Consider the following 17,720-nt stretch of genomic DNA (forward strand, 5'->3'; position numbering starts at 1 on the left):
CCTGCCGCCACCACCACCGCCAGGAGGCAGAGGCACGAGTGGGAGATTGACCCCTCTAAACTGATCATTAAAGGTGTGATCGCCCGTGGCACCTTTGGGACCGTCCACCGCGGCGTTTATGACGGCCAGGATGTCGCTGGTCAGTCGCCGCCTTCGTCTCCCTTGTACCCTTTGTTCCATTTTCCTTGATTGGTTTTTAACTTGTTTAAAGTTTACAACTTTTTCTTATCCTTCTTTTACAACTCTTTTTGTCATTTTCTGTTCATCATTCAATGCAAATCTGTGATTCCAAATAGTTCATTTTTGGGCCTGCCATTGTTTTCTATTCTTGGTGAAACTGTGACTCCAGTTAAATATTACCACAAGATTCATGTTTGCTTAATAATGTAACTAGGCAGTATGCTCTGATTGAATTTATTCTCCATAACGTTTGATTGATTAATGTGGTGAATGATAAATTGTATAACCTGAAGCAGATAAGGAAATATAAGTGTGAGTGTGTTTAAGGGTCATCACATATTAGTAGGCCTTTCTTGATATGTCAGCTTTTAATGCTTCATGCTTGTTTGTTGGGGTAGTGGCAAAACGCACCCTTTATGGTTCTCTTTGATCCCCTTTTCCTTCATTTATTTACTTTTTTGGGATTGAGAAAGATGAATGCATTCTTGTGAAGTCCGTGACTGGTGGCACGGGTTTGGATTGGATTTCAAGGGGACTGCAATAACGTAAGGCTGGTATTGTGTCTTTCTTGTGTTCAACCAGTTCTCTTAACTGGTGTGTCTTAACAAATTTAACTGAGATGCAGTTGTTTAGCCATGAGACAGTAGAGTCTCCTTATTTAATTAGGATTTTTAAGCTTAACCTAGGAAAGAGTTCTTGCTTTCTGATTACATATATTTTTCTGTAGGTCAAATTGGTGATAACTTCAATAGAAGTTATTATGACTTTAAGAAGTTGGGCCTACTCCCAGTGGGAAAGATTAAGGTCACTTGGTTGTGAGGTCCCAAGTTGAAGCCTTTGAGGATTTATGGGCTTTAGTGCGTCTTTTCGGGTTTATTCTTTTTCCTGCATGGTACTCTAGTCATACTTATGGTGTTGATTCAATGAATAATCATTGATTTGCTTGACGAGAGAAAATGAAATAACCTGCATTTGGCAAGGTGAAGATTAGGACTCAGTGGAGTTATGTGTAGATGAGAAAGTTTGCTTGACATTGTACCAAAAGAAGAGTGACTTTAGTGAGACATTGTCAATAGTTGAGGTCAAACACTACAAGTTTCAAGGTTTAGCACCCACAAAAGTGTGGTTTTCTTCTTTCCACTGTGCAGGCTTTATTATTAGGAGATTCTATCCAAATCATTCTCTAAGCAGCCTCTGTTTAGATATTATTCCCTGTTAATGGCTTAATATTTGACTGTTGTACTTTTAAACAAAAATCATGGAAAAAACTGAATGAAGAGAATGATTTGATCCTTTTGTATCGACATGCTTAGAAACAATGAGAAAAGACCAATTCAAAATTCAATCAAAGATCAATACCAAAGTTCTGATCCATACCTTCCAAGCACACGCTGATCATCAATATCTCATCATGTAAGGTTAAACGAAGGTGTTGTTAGGGCCCATACGGGTTCCTTGTTATGAATGCATAATGTTTGCAATTGATGAGAGGGATAACTCTTTTTCTTTCACCCCTTTTCCTAGAGTAAAATGATATGAGCAGGCAAGCCATGTAAATAGTAGAAGAATTAATGGAACTAGATTTACTCGGTGGATGGAAATCACAGAAAGCAGTCGATTGAAAATGAGAAATAATACAACCTTAAAGTAATTTCCCCTAATCTAGTGAATCCTGATCCAAGACCTTAAATCTCATGGAACTTTAACCTTTGCCATCTGAATGAGAATAGACATCAATGTGCTGATAAGGTTCTTGGCACTTGGGAGTTGGTTTAGTATCCCGATAATTCAGAAATAGATAAAGTGTGTACAACCAACTGATGACTTCGTAAAAAGAAGCATGATACTTCAATTGTCAATATTTTTCTTTTTTTATTCGTCTTTGAAGAGAAATTGTCAATATTTTCAGATATATGCTTTTAAGTGAAATACATATCTTTGGTTTTGTTTGCGCTCAAATGTTGTACATGTGAAGGAATTTACAATTCTTTTCACAATCAGGATTTGTAGGTTCATTTTACTGAGTAAGGTATTGCTTTTGCAGCTGTTAGTTGTTTGCGCTATATTAGTATTTTGTCTATTTTAACATTTGGTAGCTACCTTTAATCTCAGTTAAGCTGCTGGACTGGGGAGAAGAAGGCCACAGGACAGAGGCTGAAATAGCATCTCTAAGGACAGCATTTACCCAAGAAGTTGTTGTGTGGCATAAGCTTGATCATCCTAATGTAACAAAGGTTGATATCTATTTTGACACCTTTGAGCTTAGTGGAGAATAAGCTACACAATGTTTGACTAAAAATGCTTTAAGTAGTGTTATAATTCCCTATGCATGTCTTGCGGCTTAGGTGGCACTTGGTACAGATAATGTGAAGATTACGGAATACACTGAGAGTAATAATTCAAAGAAGTTCATTTACTTAACTCATTACATAAAGAAAGTAGTATGCCTTTAATGGTATCAGAATCTGTTCGGTAATTTTATTTGTATGGTCAGAAGATCAAATTCATGTACATGATAAGATACTTCGAATAGAGTCTTCCTAGTGTCATTCTAACATCTGTCTAAACCGTTTTGCAGTTTATAGGAGCAACAATGGGTTCTCCTGAACTTAACATTCAAACCGAAAATGGCCACATTGGCATGCCTAGTAATATATGTTGTGTAGTTGTGGAGTATCTTCCAGGAGGTGCCTTGAAATCTTACCTCATAAAGAACAGGAGAAAGAAGCTAGCATTTAAAGTAGTGGTGCAGATGGCACTTGATCTTGCTAGAGGGTACTTTGCATCTACAGTTGCAGTTTTTCACCTAGTTATTATTTTTTTCTCTATATTTATCAATCTCAGAAGTCACTCATAACAGGTGTTTCCACCTGCACTAATTTCTGCTGTGCAGGTTGAGCTACCTTCATTCTCAGAAGATTGTTCACAGAGACGTTAAGACAGAAAATATGCTTTTAGACAAATCACGTACAGTCAAAATAGCTGATTTTGGTGTCGCTCGTGTCGAAGCCTCAAATCCTAATGATATGACAGGAGAGACCGGGACTCTTGGTTACATGGCTCCCGAGGTATGTTCCTTATTTTGAGCAAGATGCTCATAGTTACTCATAAATAATTTTGGTTTCTTGGCCAATGGCTTCTGTTTTTTAAAAAAAAATTATTTCTGACATTCATTTATTTAAGGGAATCACATATTAGCATGCCCGAATATTTTTGTTACTCAGTTAATGGCTGATCACCTGTCTGAGTACAACGAATGTTTAGGATTTGTTTGGCCACTTTCTTTCTGCTTTAGTCTCTTTTAAGCTTAAAACCTAGAAATGCCTTCTATCCTTTAACCCACAAGAAGACAGATCCTTTCTTGATGTTAGAACTAACAAGATCACACGGTGAGAAGTTGAATAAGAAAACATCAATGAGAAATTAAGTGTTGTCGTGATAATGTCAGTTGCATGTATGAACAACAATCTGCAGGTTCTCAATGGCAACCCTTATAATAGGAAATGCGACGTGTACAGTTTTGGCATCTGTTTATGGGAGATATATTGTTGTGACATGCCGTATCCTGATCTAAGTTTCTCCGAGGTGACTTCAGCAGTTGTTCGCCAGGTAAAATCTCCTTTCTAAAATGTTAATGACACGGCCCTTTTAATGTGTGCATAAGTCAGAGTCAAACACTTCATGAAACTAACTTTTTTCAACTTTTATTGAGCTTCAGAAAAGCCCTTGTGCTTGGTTTGGTTGTTAACCGAATACTTGAACTTAGCTTTACTGGTGTGGAACACAAGTCGAGCTGGAGTAGTTTGACCTTTTTCCATATGTTTTATCATCTTTTTGTCTAATTTGTTATATTTAAAGAATGGAGCTAATTCATCAACGAGTTTTCTTCCTTGTGTCCTACTTGGGCTGTTTCTTTGCTGGTTTATCCCTCATACAACATTTTGTCCGCAGAACTTGAGGCCGGAAATACCTAGATGTTGCCCGAGCTCCCTTGCTAATGTGATGAAACGATGCTGGGACGCCAACCCTGACAAGAGACCGGAAATGGACGAGGTAGTCACCCTGTTAGAGGCTATTGACACTTCAAAGGGTGGAGGAATGATTCCCGTCGATCAGCAGCAAGGTTGTCTATGTTTCCGGACATATCGCGGCCCATGAAATATTACACAGATGTTAGGAAGTACTAGATTTCTTGTATAACATAGCAGGTCCCAAATCAAGCAACAGAGCAAACTGGAATTCCTGAACCAAGAATGTGTAGTGAAATATACAGGCTGAGAAGGTGTCTGGCTGCATTCTTCTGGTGGTCTAAAGCTTTCGAAATATCATTGTTAATTCATTTAATTATCTTTTCCTTTTTTCCGGAATTTCAATATATGTGTTTATATATCACAAGAAATTAGTCTAAGGATCAGAATTTTGTAAAAAAAAGTGAAAAGCAGATGAAAATTAATTTAGGTAGTGTTTGGGGAACAAATTCTTTGAAAACAAATTTAATCGACTGAAAATCATTTTATTCTTATATGTTGAGAAAGATACTATTCTTGTTTAATATTTGCATTTGTCTTTTACTAATACAATTATTTTTTTAAAACATAAAAAAATATTTTAATTAATATATTTCATATTTAATTCTTTTTATAAAATATTCATTATTTAAATTATTAGGTATTACTAATTAGAAAAACTTATTGTTTAATCAAATAACACTTTGAATTTTCAAATTTTTGAATATTGTTTAATTATGTTAACAATTTCTATTAGTTGTATCCACACATACATGGGTCGAAATAGAAAAAGAAAATAATAATACAAAATATCAATTTAAAAAAATAAAAATATTAACTTATTGCTTATCTAGATTTTCTTCATAAGACTATCCTTTTTTTTTTTTGTTAGAAATTTTTTATTAAACTCATTCTCTAGATTCCAATCTGAAATTAAAGCTCTTCAATGTTTGTCAGATATGAAGGAATTAGGCATATTCATCACCACATCTGTTTTTCACCAATTTGAAAGCGAGTATTTATATTTATATATACTCTAATTATACTCATTTTTGTATCTATATTCATACTATATTATGCTACATAAGCTATTAATTACATATCCATACATAATGTTTGTAATACATTGTATACAATATTCGATATTTCAGTTAATTTAAAATTTTCATAAGTTTTTAAATTTTATGTTATAGATTTTAGATGGTATATTTATTTGTTACTGAATTCATGTTTAACTTCTTTTTCAGAACTTTTCTTATGAAGACGATTATTATTTTTAATTTATATGTATGAATAAAACTTTTTTTTTATCTATATCTCTTCATATATTTTCTTCTAATTATTGTAAATTTATTAACATTGAGCATTATAATTTAAAAATAAAATTTATATTTTGTTTCTAATATTTCTTTATTTAATTTTTCCAAAATTTAATTTTTTAATAAAATATAATTTTAACCATAATTAAATTAAACCCGTACATAGCACGAGGGACACGCTAGTATATATATATATATAGTAGGAAGGTAATTCATTAATTAACTTTGAATTGTTAATTATTTGATTTGAATTAGCCAAAATTTGGGAGTAGATGGCTGGCTCTTAAGCCGAATCACTCACACACACCATATACTTTTCAAACTAAGCAACACCAACACTCCTTTGCTTAATTAACCTTCTTTTTGCTTGAATAAATCATGAGAATTCATGGTAAGTAACACACACAGCCACAAATATATATATATATATATATATTTTTAAAAAAAGGTAAATCAACCATGCACCCTCATTTAGATATCTTGCACTTAAATCAGAAAATCGTGTTTCTTTTCGACAGAAATCCTATTAAATATTGATGTTGTTGTAGTTGAATCCTATACTGTGTCGAAAGCTATAGCTGATAGTGGCCGTGCAAATCAAAATTCTTTAGATCATGGACATACCTAGCATTATGTTTTTGTTTGATAAACTGTCAGATTTTGGTCCCATCATAAGAGCAATCATTGTAGTAAAAACTTATAAACAATATAAGTGATCTGGGTAGATATAGTAGATAGCGCACACAGTCCTTAGTTGGAGATTGGGTTCATAGCTAGATCTCTGTCCAGGGTATTGGATTGATTGAAAAACAAAGACAAATCAAGCTTGTTGGTATAACCCTCAACTAAAACTCTTTGATATTTAAATTAGACAGAGCTCTAAAATAAATCAAGTGGAGTCAAAAAATTATAGATTTCAGTATCATAAAATGTACACCTATCAAATGGTCCCATAGTATTTAGAGAAGGTGAATGCATCAAGATGTGTATAAATTCACGTTTCTTAATAGTAACCATCGAATGGTTTTAGAATCAACAATGCTAGGGGAGGTTGGCGGGTTGGCCGGGGCTCGAACTAGGTAAAGAGACGCGAATCTTCATCTTGTTTAGGTTTTAATGATCATTGTTGAAAAGCACCAAGTAGGTTTAACTAGGGTTTTAATTACGACGGCATCTAATGTTATGAAACATATGCATTGAATGTAAACGGAGATGTGATAAATGATTGTTTTAATTAGATCAATTAATTTCTATAACTAAAATTATTTTTGGTAGTTACAAATCATGTTCTAGAAAGCAACCAGTCAAAAAATTTTGAAACAATAAACACATTCAAGATTCTAAGAATTCAAAATTTTGGTAGAATTTATGTAATAATAATATAACAGATGTGAAAAGAGTTGGCAAGATTTTCCAAAGTTGTATCTATAAAAGGGCGATATGCTCTACTACTACTCACATACATGTGAATTGTGAAGCAAACACACACATGGGTTCTCTTTCAGCACACTTTGTTATTTTCCCTTTCATGTCTCAAGGCCACACCATCCCTCTCCTCGCCCTCTCCCGCCTCCTCCGGCGGCGCTCCGCCGTCGTCACAATCTTCACCACCTCCAAGAACGCCCCGCGGATTCGGGCTTCTCTCCAGGACGTAGACGTTTCTATTTTAGAGCTTCCTTTCCCTGGAAACATAGATGGTGTCCCTCCAGGCGTGGAGAACACTGATAAATTGCCATCCATGGCCTGTTTTCTCCCTTTTGCTAAATCCACGAAACTCATGCAGAAAAGCCTCGAACAGGCCCTGGAAACTCTCCGTCCGCCTGTTTCCTGCATAATCTCTGACCAGTTTCTTGGGTGGACTCAAGAATCAGCAGAAAAAATGGGTATCCCGAGGCTTGTTTTCATCGGGATGGGGAATTATTCATGTACTATGTACCAAATCTTGGGCAGGGACAGGCCACAGGCGGGCACGCATTCGCCTGATGAGCCTTTCTCGATCCCTGATTTTCCTACGGTGAAATTAACAAGAAATGACTTTGAGCCGCCGTTGAATGATCTTGAGCCCTCCGGGCCGTTTGTGGAGTTCATGACGGAGCAAGTTATCGCCACCTCCATGAGCCGTGGAGTGCTTGTGGACAGTTTTTACGAGCTGGAATCGCGCTATGTTGATTATTGGAACAAGAAAATTGGCCCGAAAGCTTTCAATATCGGACCACTCTGCATGGCGGTGGCGCCGTCATCGCCGCTGGAAGCCCTGGAGAAACCGAGTTATATGCAATGGCTGGACGAGAGACTAGCTAAGGGGGAACCTGTTCTGTACGTGGCGTTTGGATCACAAGCAGAAGTGATAGAAGAGCAGTTGCAAGAAATTGCTAAGGGTTTGAGCAATCCCATGTGAGTTTCCTGTGGGTTTTGAAATCAAGAGGGGCAGTAGAATGCTTGCAGAAGTTTGAAGAGAGGGTGATAAATCGAGGAATGGTGGTGAAAGAATGGGTTGATCAACGGGGTATCCTACGGCACGGTGGTGTAAAAGGGTTTCTGAGCCACTGCGGATGGAACTCGGTGATGGAGAGCATCTCCGCGGGAGTGCCACTCCTTGCTCTGCCCCTGATGGCGGAGCAGCACATGAATGCAAGATTCGTGGCGGAGGAAATTGGGGTGGGGCTGAGGATTATGCCACGTGGTGGGACAGTGCGCGGTTTCGTGGAGGCAGAGGAGGTGGAGAGAGTGGTGAGAGAGGTGATGGAGGGTGAGAAGGGCGCGGAGGTAAGGAGGAAGGCAGTGGAGTACGGGGAAGCTGCTTGTGCAGCCATGGCAGAGGGCGGTTCTTCTTGGCGGACGTTGGATTTGGTGGTTGCTCATGTATGTGACATTGTGAATTAAAGTCAGTTGAAAACTAATAAATTTATATTATTATGTGATTACAATTTATTCGTTTATGTAACCGATCCGTTTCGACCAGAAATTACAACTTTTTCATCTTTGTACGTTTAAAAAGATCCTACCAATTTGATTTTTGTGCACTGCTTATTGCCTGTTTCTAGCTAAAAATAAGAAAAATAGTTTGTTTGTGGTAGCCAATCATCTCGGTGAGAAAGACAAACAAGAAGAGTGAGTAAATTAAATTCTCAGACATGAGAAACTTGTTTGCCCATTGAAAAACATGCCTACTCTGCTTTCATATCTATGCTGAACTTGAGACACAGTGGCTTCAAGACCGATTCACAAAAAAGTTGATTCATTATAGTTCAGGGCGTTAATTGGCAACAAAAGAGATCTCTTTTCAAAAGTCATAATTAAAGATAAGAACATCAGTTCAGTAGCAACAAGGCGCCGAGCAAATAGAATTTTGAAGCCTCAGATCATTAAAACACAAGAGCTACTAAGTGATGTAGACAGCCTCATTTTTTTTCAGTATTGCTCTCCAATTCCCTCCTGAGCTGCAGCGAGAAATCATCATTGACATCATCATCATCCCAGTCATCTTCCCATTGCTGAGTTACTTCTTTACCTTCCTCTTTGTCCTCCCACTCTACCATTTTTTAACATGCATGAGAAAAGAAAACATCAGAAAAATATCATAAAAGACAGTCTTGTAGAAAGGTTCCATAGTATATTGATAATAAATTTACAAATCAATGAAAAGACAGGAACAAAACTTCAAGACAGAACAACAGCATAAAATTCCCATCGAATAATTACAAAAAGTTCTCAATTAGTATGCTATCTGGAAAACAAAAAAGCCAATTTTCAAATGATCAGTAAAAAGTTACAAAGACCTCAGAGAGCAGGTTATGTAAAAATTTTCCTCCTAATTGAGTACTAATATATTCACCATACATCAGAATAAAAGAGACAACCCATCAAACATACTCGTCCATTAACTGCTTTGTCCAATTGAAAAAGAAAGTTCCCATCCAAATAAAGGGTTGCATTTTACATCAATAAGAAGAAAGCTCCATCCACTCACTGAAAGAGAGCGGAAGAATGATGCCTTTCACACTATCATATTTTTTTCTTTTTTATGTGAGAATGTAGTCAATGTAGAACTTGAAAATTTCTCGAATCAATTGGAGTAGAAATGTAAGTGAATGTCAGATTCATTTGTAACTTCAATGTGACAACTGAAAATATGAAGTTTTAGCATGTGCTATTAAGTTCATATTTAAGTCAATTCTGCATATGTAGCTATTCCCTATAAGTTAACCAAAACCAGATAGTTAAAACGAGCATAGAAGTCGGAAGTTCTTGACATTTTTCTTGAAAAATATGTTTGTCAGAGTCAAAAGTTTGTAATATAAGCAAATCATATCAGCAACTAACCCAACGTAGTATGTATCCCACACATTCTTATAAAGCTGTATAATGCATATATTCATTGTTAAGTTTTTAGAAATCTTCAAAACTGAAGTCGATCAAGAAAAATAACACAAAAACCTGGTGTGATGTGCAAGATATCAAGCTTTTTAACAAGTTATTATTTTCTTATAAAAAAACCAATGATCAGTTAATTATAATGTTGTTAAACAGTTCATGGGCTAGATTCAACTCTAAAAAGCAAAAGATAAGTTCCTAACCTTTACCAAATTATATTTGTGCTCATGGTAATTAGGGCTTGGTGCAGCTTATGATTACTTCAATAACACTCCAGAATAAAAAGGATTGATCGATGCAAACTCAAGGTATCAAATGTAAATATAACTGCAGTTCGACACCCAGCCTTTAAGGACACAGAAGATTGTGATTATCAACTCTGTTTGATCGAAAAGATCATCAACGATCACGAAGTCAGAATTGTTCAAGAAAAGACAAAGGAAAAATGATAACAATCCACCGTGTTCAAATGCAAAGTTAATTGACGGAAATGTAAATAGAACAAAATCCAACACGAACATAATCGAAATATTGGAAAAAGCACCAACCTTGATCTATTTCAAACTCCTCAAACTCATCATCATCTTCAAAAAGATCGACTTTCGCTTCCTCAGTAGCGGGCTTTGCTTGTTCCGTCGCCATTCCCAGCCTGTGACACAATTACACAAGCAATCCTAACTCATACACAATATGCATCCATCCAACAATAAGAGCCAAAAGGAAAACAAATTTCCAGCAAAAAACCTATAACCCAATGGAAATTGAGCGCGCTTTTGCGCATTTTATGTATATAAAGCAAAATCAGAGAACGAGTAAGAGAATTAACTTACAGAGATTACGTTCGAGATGAAGAATACGTATTATACGTCGGTCAAATTTGGAGAAGAAGGGTTACTTGGGAGGAAGAAAACATTGATATCTGCGGAGGCGAGGCTGTACGACGTCGTGGTGTTTTCGTGCGCGCTTTATGCCCTAAATTTCAGAATCCCCCCTTAGGCTTACACAAATAGCACTTCATACCTCAATGTTGGCAATTATTGTCTTTTTATACAAATTATTCTTATTTTTTTAAAAAATTATAAAAATCACCCCTAACAGCCTTTAAAATTTAAAAATGCCCCTATTGACTATGTCAGTCTTTAAAATAATTTTTCAAGGAGAGAAATACCTTAGGAGTGTTTCTGTCATTAATAAAAAGTAGAAGGGGCATAAAAAATATTTATGAAGATGAGTATTATGACCCCATATTTTTCTTAGTATTTGTACTAATTTTTAATTTAAATAAAAATTATTATATTAATTTTTTTATTGAATTTCTATATAAAATTACACTTATAAATAATTAAAATATTAAATTATTTAATTAATATATAAATAAAATTAGTTAATAAATTATAAGTTTACATTAAAAAATTATCACATTTGTATAAATTATTTAAAATTATCAAAATTAGAAGAAGTTATCCTCTATTTTTATTTATAACTAAGTTTTACTAAAATAAAAATTAAAAATAATTTATGCATTTTATATAAATCTAATTAGAATTAATAAAATTACTTTATTTATTTATTAAAAAGATAGTTTAATAAAATGGGAGTTAGGGTGGGCATGACGGTGTGGTTGGGGAAGAAGGGATAATTCTTTTAAAATAAATAATTTGATAGCTTGAGAGAGGGAAATTAGGGCGAGGAGTTGTAATTTGTAGAAAGAAGAAAATGGCAGAGAGTGAGGTGAAAAGGGGAACGGTGAAATGGTTTAGCCATGAAAAGGGTTTTGGGTTTATAACTCCTGAAGATGGAAGCGAAGATCTGTTTGTTCATCAATCAGCCATCAAATCTGAGGGTTTCCGCAGCCTCGGCGACGGTGAGGCGGTCGAGTACATTGTCGAGTACGGCAGTGACGGCCGCGCCAAGGCCGCCAACGTCACTGGACCCGACGGCGCTTCTGTCCAGGGCAGCACCCGGGGATCTTACGGCGGAAGAAGCGGCGGTTATGGAGGATACAATGGTGGAAGCAGAGGAGGCAGCCGCGGTTATGGAGGCGGTGGAGGAGGAGGTAGTGGTTGTTTCAGGTGCGGGGACACTGGGCATATGGATAGTCATTGCCCAGAGGGAGGTGGTGGAAGATATGGAGGCGGAGGCGGAGGGGGAGGGGGTTGTTATAATTGCGGTGAGGCGGGGCATTTTGCTCGTGACTGCCCCCGAGACAACCGCTGAGCTAACTGGGGATGCTGTGTCCTTTCTCTAGTGTTTTGCGTCCGTTTTTGCTATTTTAGGTTCTCTGATGAGGTGAACCATATGTTATTATACTAACGGATAATTTATATATTAATTAAATAATTTAATATTTTAATTATTTAAAGGTACAATTTTATATAAAAATTTAATTAAAAAATTAATATAATAAATTAAAATTTAAATTAAAAATTTGTATATATAATAAAAAAAAAATATTGGATCCTATTAGACAGCTTCATAGATATTACTTTGACACTACTTCTACCTTTTGATAATTACAGAAACACCTATAAAGATATTTCTGTGTTTGAAAAATTGTTTGAATGGTTGACTTAGTCAATAGGGACATCATTGGATTTTAAAGGCTGCCAAGGTAGTTTTTGTAATTTTTTAAAAGACAGGAGTGGTTTGTGTAAAATTTAATAGGTGAGGGGGTGTAAACGTAATTATCTCTTATTACTATTTGGACCATAAAGCCAATTAATATTTTGAGATAATTATATTTACACACCTAATTTATGATTTATTTATGCAATTCATCTATATTTTGTGCATAATTATAAAAACAATCCCTACGGCCAAAAAGTAGAAATAGCCTGTGCGATGGTGTTAATGATTTTGAAGATAATCTTATACTCTTTTTTTAAAAAAATAAGATAATTTGTATAAATGATACTCAAAATTCTAATGAAACCAGTCCTAGCACCCTAGCAGGCCAAATGTTATATACTCAATTTATATCTCTCTATATTTTTTGAAATGCGATAATTTATTGCCCTATGTTTTTTAAAATGAACATATAACCTCTAAAAAGGTAAATTATTTCATTTTAAAAAGTACATGGGGTAAATCACTATTTTTTTTTCAGTAGGAAGATTAATTAGCTCATTTACAATATTAACGGAAGATAAATTATATTAAATCTTATTTAAATATACGCTATAAATAGGAAATCGTCTTTTATTTATTTTTCAAAATGAATATAAACTTCACAAAAATTTAAAATATAAAACACAAAATAAAAACAAATAAATAGAATACAAGACACCACTTGCTATAGCATATATATCCCTTAGCATGGTCAAATATGTCAATAAAAAATGATTAGGGACTTCAAAAATATCTTAATTAATGATTTTCAACTTGTAATACACTAATGGTAGTGGGGAAAAAAAGAAAGGGAAAAATGTCAAATTTTCATTTCTAAATGGATGGATGTCATATAGTCTAATATGTTCCTGTCCTTAAGTATTTATTGATTATAAACAATTATATTCGTCAAGAATTAATGGAATATATAAAAGTCCATTTAATTAGTAGATATTCACGATCGTTAGAAAAAAAATTACTATTGTTTATATTATAAATGGCGATGAACTAAAAGTTGTAGAAAATAAGTATTATTAACTGCGGTTAGATAAAATCAATATAAAAACTTATGTTATGTACCATTATTTTTTGTCATGGTTATGTGCCATGACAAATATATTTATCATAATTTTTGGCTGTGAAAAGTATATTACTCACTCTTGCAAAAATCACAACCAACAACCGTGCGTGGATGTGGTATGAATTTTTATTATGACTATTAATTTTTAACTAATTATGACAATTAATCATGGTTAAATATTATATTCCTTCTAGTGAATTAAGTCAAGCAACAATTTTATATATTATAAAACTGTGAAGTTCACATGAAACATAAATGGATTATTCCTCAAGTAAGAGACCATCAATCGCGTCGCAAGCAAATCATTTGACACTATCTGTGGGAGCAAAGCTTGTGCCCGTCCCGATCCCTTCGTCTGCGGCTGATAATGTAGGCATGTGATTCACATCAATTGTAGAAGGGAAGTTTGAATGGTTTATAAGTCCCAATAATTTCTCCTCTTCCTGGCGCATATTTTGGATAAAACCACAAGACTCATACGAAGCCGAAAGACAAAGAAGAAAATATTTTGCACAACAATCTCAAGCTCCTTGCATGCAACCTTATGAAACGCGTGTCTACATCAATTATTATAATATTTTTTTTAATAATAAATTAAGTCAATAATAAAGTTCTCGTGTAGGTTAATTTTTCGAAAATAGTGTAGTCCTCATCTATACACGCATAAATTTCTCATGTTGCAATGAAATGAAAAAAAAAAAAATCGAAAAACACATAATTTAAAAAGTCAAAAATATGCGAATTCCACTAAATATAGATGAGGAGGATTTAGAATGGGATACCTTTTTTCTTTTGGCATAATTGAAAATGTAAGATTGAAATGACTGCCACATTGCTTTAGAATTCCTTACCCATTACTCCATGATAATGGTGGAACCTACAAATTCCAAAACCCTTTTCTTTTTAATTAGGGCTAATAAATAAATTAAATTAGTAAATAGTATTTTATTTAAAATCGATTAATAAAAATTCATCTGAGTTCGACTCATTGTATGTAATAAATCAAAATTGAATATAATTTTGCATATGGTAAGCAGCTCGAGCATTGGTTTATTGGTGAAAAATAATAAAATATATTTAAAAAAATAACAAATTAGTCGAACTTAATTAACTCACATTTGATTTGATTAAAATTTGTATGAGTATAATTTAGTTATTGATCAAATCAAATTTAACTGCAGATTTTCAACTTTGATAAAATTTCAAAAAAAAAAAAACAAATACAAAATTCACCATAAAAAACTCTCCCAACCCCCAAAAAGAAGGGGGGGGGGGGGAGGCTAATCCTAAGAATATTTATATAACTTTCAACAAATGCAAATAATAAATAAATAAATAAAATAAACATAAAAGGACATCATAGTAATAAAATCTCGTAACCCCTAAGTTTTTATTTGATTAAAACATATACAAGTAAATCGCGATATATACCTTACCAATTTACTAAAAAATATCAAAATTTTAAATGTATTCGGATTGTATATATTTTTAATAATATAGACATGACTATTTCTCACATTTAAAAAGAAAAAAAAAATCAAATCCAAATTTGATATTGATGCAAAAGTCACAACAATATTGGCACACTTTATTAATTTCTTTAAATAAAATCATGATAATAATGGGGAATATGAGACTACAAGAAATTTGAAACTTAAGATTGAAATCATCACCACCTTTCTTTATTCCCACCTTTATTATTAAAGTCCTTACCACTTTCCATTTCAATTGTCCTGTCCGAACCATATTATTGGATTTTTATATTAATTAGATATACGTCTTTACCCTTCATTCCACACACATCAACGTATGCTATACATGTTCTTGATGTTGTACTTTGGAATTTGCTTCAATATTACATTAATTTAGATTTTAATTTGTGGGGATTGTAGCAGACAACAATCTTGGAATTGGGGATTAATTTTTTTTAATTGCTTAAATTAAATTGATTAGCCAAAAATTATAAATAATTTTTTACTAATTTTTGTAGTTTATTGATAAATTGAAGCAGTTTTTTCATATACTTCAATTTCGAATCTTTTTTTCCCTCCACTTTGATTAACTTTTGTTTTCAAACACTTCAATTTTTATATTGCTTAACTCACAAATCTCTTTGCAATTTATTTCCACCACATACTAGAAGATATATAATTTTATTTTATCATGGTTATTACAATAGTTAAAAGTAAAAAATCGTAACGAATATTAATTAATCAAGGTTGCCCAATGTGTATTGTCGTTGTTTTTGTAAGTGAGGCCGAAGAATTAATCACAACTAAAAACTATGAGGCCCATAGGTAAAATCGTGACACATGTCGATTAACTGTGGCCAAAATTTAATTTTTCGTTTGAATTGTATTTAGTTGTTATAGATAATATTAATTCATCATGATTTTAAAATACAGTGATTTATAATATACAATAATTTATTTTTTTTTTTTATAGTGATAAAAATAAAAATTATTGCAAACACTAATCCAGTGAATGTGTGTCGAGTCTTTTGACAATTAGTACTAATTGAGCACAAATATATTTGAGTCAGATTAATATTTCAAAATATAACCTCATCATGAATAAAATATATAAACTATTCCTGAGAATATTTATATAAAAAAACACACCAAATGAAAAATAAAAAAAAAAAAGGTAAGATTTGAGGATTACATAATAATAAAATTATCTTAGCTTTAAATTTCCATTTAATAACAGGTGACAAGTCTTTAAGACAATCCGATTTTAAATATCCATGAATTCAACGTGCATATATACTTTAATATTTTATTAAAAAGTATAATATATATATTTATTATTTCCCTTATTAAATTTAAACAGAAATTTAAAAAAAAAAAAAGAACTAAGATAGATTGACGTATTCATGCAAACATCATAAGTAGCGTCCGTACAACTTTAATAACTTAGAATATGATGCTCAAGGAAAGGCGATCGCAGTGTAGAATTGAAAAGACCGCCACATTGTTTTCTTACCCTCACAACCAAAGCCACCTTTGTCCTCTAAATCACCACCGTCCATTCCATTATACCTCCCAAATCACGTGGTACTTCAAGAATTTATATATACTTCTTTTTCACCTTCACCTCACACAAACACCCCAAGAAAACACACACTAGAATGCCTTCACAATTGATCTATGGCAATGATGGTATCTATAGATCCCCAAGGCCTCCCCTTTCTCTTCCCCAAGACCCCAAATTTTCCATGATCCCCTACCTCTTTAGAAACTTGTCATCCATCTCCCACTTGCCCGCACTCGTCGATGCTGAGACTGGTCAGACATCAACATTTTCCGTCCTAAGAACTCAAGTTTTAAACTTCTCCAAAGCCCTCCTTGACCTCAGCGTCTCCAAGAACGATGTCGTCCTTATAATATCGCCCAACTCCCTCCTCTTCCCCGTTGCCTTCTTTGCCGTTGTGGCCATTGGGGCCATTGCCACCACCGCCAACCCATTGTACACTGCAGCTGAAATCTCCAAACAAGTCAAAGATTCTGATCCGAAGCTTATCATCACAATCCCCCCACTCTATGACAAGATCAAACACCTCAACCTTCCTTGCATCATGCTAACCAATTCGACGACCCCAAGCAATTCAAATTGGTACAACTCATCCGACTTCATCAACAAAACATCTCTAAACGTATTGTTGTCGGACTCGGACTTCCCTCCGGTACATCAGGACGACCCTGCCGCCATTCTGTACTCGTCTGGGACAACAGGCGCCAGCAAGGGAGTCGTTTTATCGCACAAGAACTTCATTGCAACGTCCATGATGGTCACCTCGGATCAAGATCAAGCCTACGGAGAAGCCAAGAACGTCTTCCTCTGCTTCTTACCTATGTTCCACATCTCCGGCCTGGTGGCCGTGCTGTTCGCACAGCTGCAGAGGGGGAACAAGGTGGTTGTCATGCCGCGGTATGAAATGGAGAAGATGTTGAGGACTATTGAGAAGTACAAAGTCTCACACTTTTTTGCAGCACCACCGGTGATTGTAGCCTTAGCCAAGAACCAGGAGGTGGTGAAGAAATACGACGTTTCATCCCTAAGGGAGATAGGATCAGGGGCGGCACCACTCGGAAAAGATGTGCTCGAGGAATGTGCAAAAGTTTTTCCACAAACTGCTCTATACCAGGTAAT

General features: G+C 34.5%; 5 protein-coding genes across 6 annotated transcripts in view; 4 read left to right on the forward strand and 1 right to left on the reverse strand.

Annotated features, from left to right (window-relative positions):
* LOC105168713 (serine/threonine-protein kinase STY8-like) overlaps positions 1–4,588 on the forward strand; it is a 5,095-nt gene extending 507 nt beyond the window's left edge. The window contains exons 1-6 of the mRNA XM_011088849.2: positions 1–139; positions 2,293–2,414; positions 2,759–2,955; positions 3,074–3,248; positions 3,655–3,789; positions 4,132–4,588. The exon at positions 1–139 is cut by the window's left edge and continues 507 nt beyond it. Coding sequence (XP_011087151.1) covers positions 1–139; positions 2,293–2,414; positions 2,759–2,955; positions 3,074–3,248; positions 3,655–3,789; positions 4,132–4,338 — 975 coding nt within the window. The 3' untranslated portion in view covers positions 4,339–4,588. The remainder of the gene's footprint in view (positions 140–2,292; positions 2,415–2,758; positions 2,956–3,073; positions 3,249–3,654; positions 3,790–4,131) is intronic.
* Positions 6,955–8,850, forward strand: LOC105168812 (UDP-glycosyltransferase 90A1-like). Its single transcript, XM_011088969.2, is given in 2 exon segments — positions 6,955–7,907; positions 7,910–8,850. Coding segments are annotated over 2 exon segments (1,392 nt in total). The 5' UTR covers positions 6,955–6,995; the 3' UTR covers positions 8,390–8,850.
* Positions 8,767–10,872, reverse strand: LOC105168714 (protein DELETION OF SUV3 SUPPRESSOR 1(I)-like). Its single transcript, XM_011088851.2, has 3 exons — positions 10,711–10,872; positions 10,429–10,529; positions 8,767–9,038 (listed from the first exon to the last, which is right to left on the reverse strand). Exons 2-3 carry the CDS (start codon positions 10,520–10,522, stop codon positions 8,908–8,910), a joined length of 225 nt encoding a protein of 74 aa, XP_011087153.1. The 5' UTR covers positions 10,523–10,529; positions 10,711–10,872; the 3' UTR covers positions 8,767–8,907.
* On the forward strand, positions 11,504–12,183 carry LOC105168715 (glycine-rich protein 2-like). The gene has a single exon (XM_011088852.2). It carries the CDS (start codon positions 11,597–11,599, stop codon positions 12,095–12,097), a length of 501 nt encoding a protein of 166 aa, XP_011087154.1. The 5' UTR covers positions 11,504–11,596; the 3' UTR covers positions 12,098–12,183.
* Positions 16,528–17,720, forward strand: part of LOC105168716 (4-coumarate--CoA ligase-like 7) — a 3,349-nt gene continuing 2,156 nt past the window's right edge. Inside the window, exon 1 of one of the 2 annotated variants that reach the window (XM_020696466.1) lies at positions 16,528–17,715. In XM_020696466.1, coding sequence (XP_020552125.1) covers positions 16,699–17,715 — 1,017 coding nt within the window. In that variant the 5' untranslated portion in view covers positions 16,528–16,698. The remainder of the gene's footprint in view (positions 17,716–17,720) is intronic. The other variant, XM_011088853.2, reaches the window with a different exon arrangement.

Source organism: Sesamum indicum, linkage group LG8 (assembly GCF_000512975.1).
Source record: "Sesamum indicum cultivar Zhongzhi No. 13 linkage group LG8, S_indicum_v1.0, whole genome shotgun sequence".
In the NCBI taxonomy this organism is placed as follows: domain Eukaryota; kingdom Viridiplantae; phylum Streptophyta; class Magnoliopsida; order Lamiales; family Pedaliaceae; genus Sesamum; species Sesamum indicum.

What these genes read in the sequence shown, in the direction of transcription:
- LOC105168714 (XM_011088851.2), bottom strand. Translation starts at nt 10,522, where the DNA reads ATGGCGACGGAACAAGCAAAGCCCGCTACTGAGGAAGCGAAAGTCGAT. An exon ending in GGAGTTTGAAATAGATCAAG is followed by an intron (nt 9,039 to 10,428) that starts GTTGGTGCTTTT and finishes AAAAAATGGTAG; the next exon opens with AGTGGGAGGACAAAGAGGAA.
- LOC105168715 (XM_011088852.2), top strand. Translation starts at nt 11,597, where the DNA reads ATGGCAGAGAGTGAGGTGAAAAGGGGAACGGTGAAATGGTTTAGCCAT.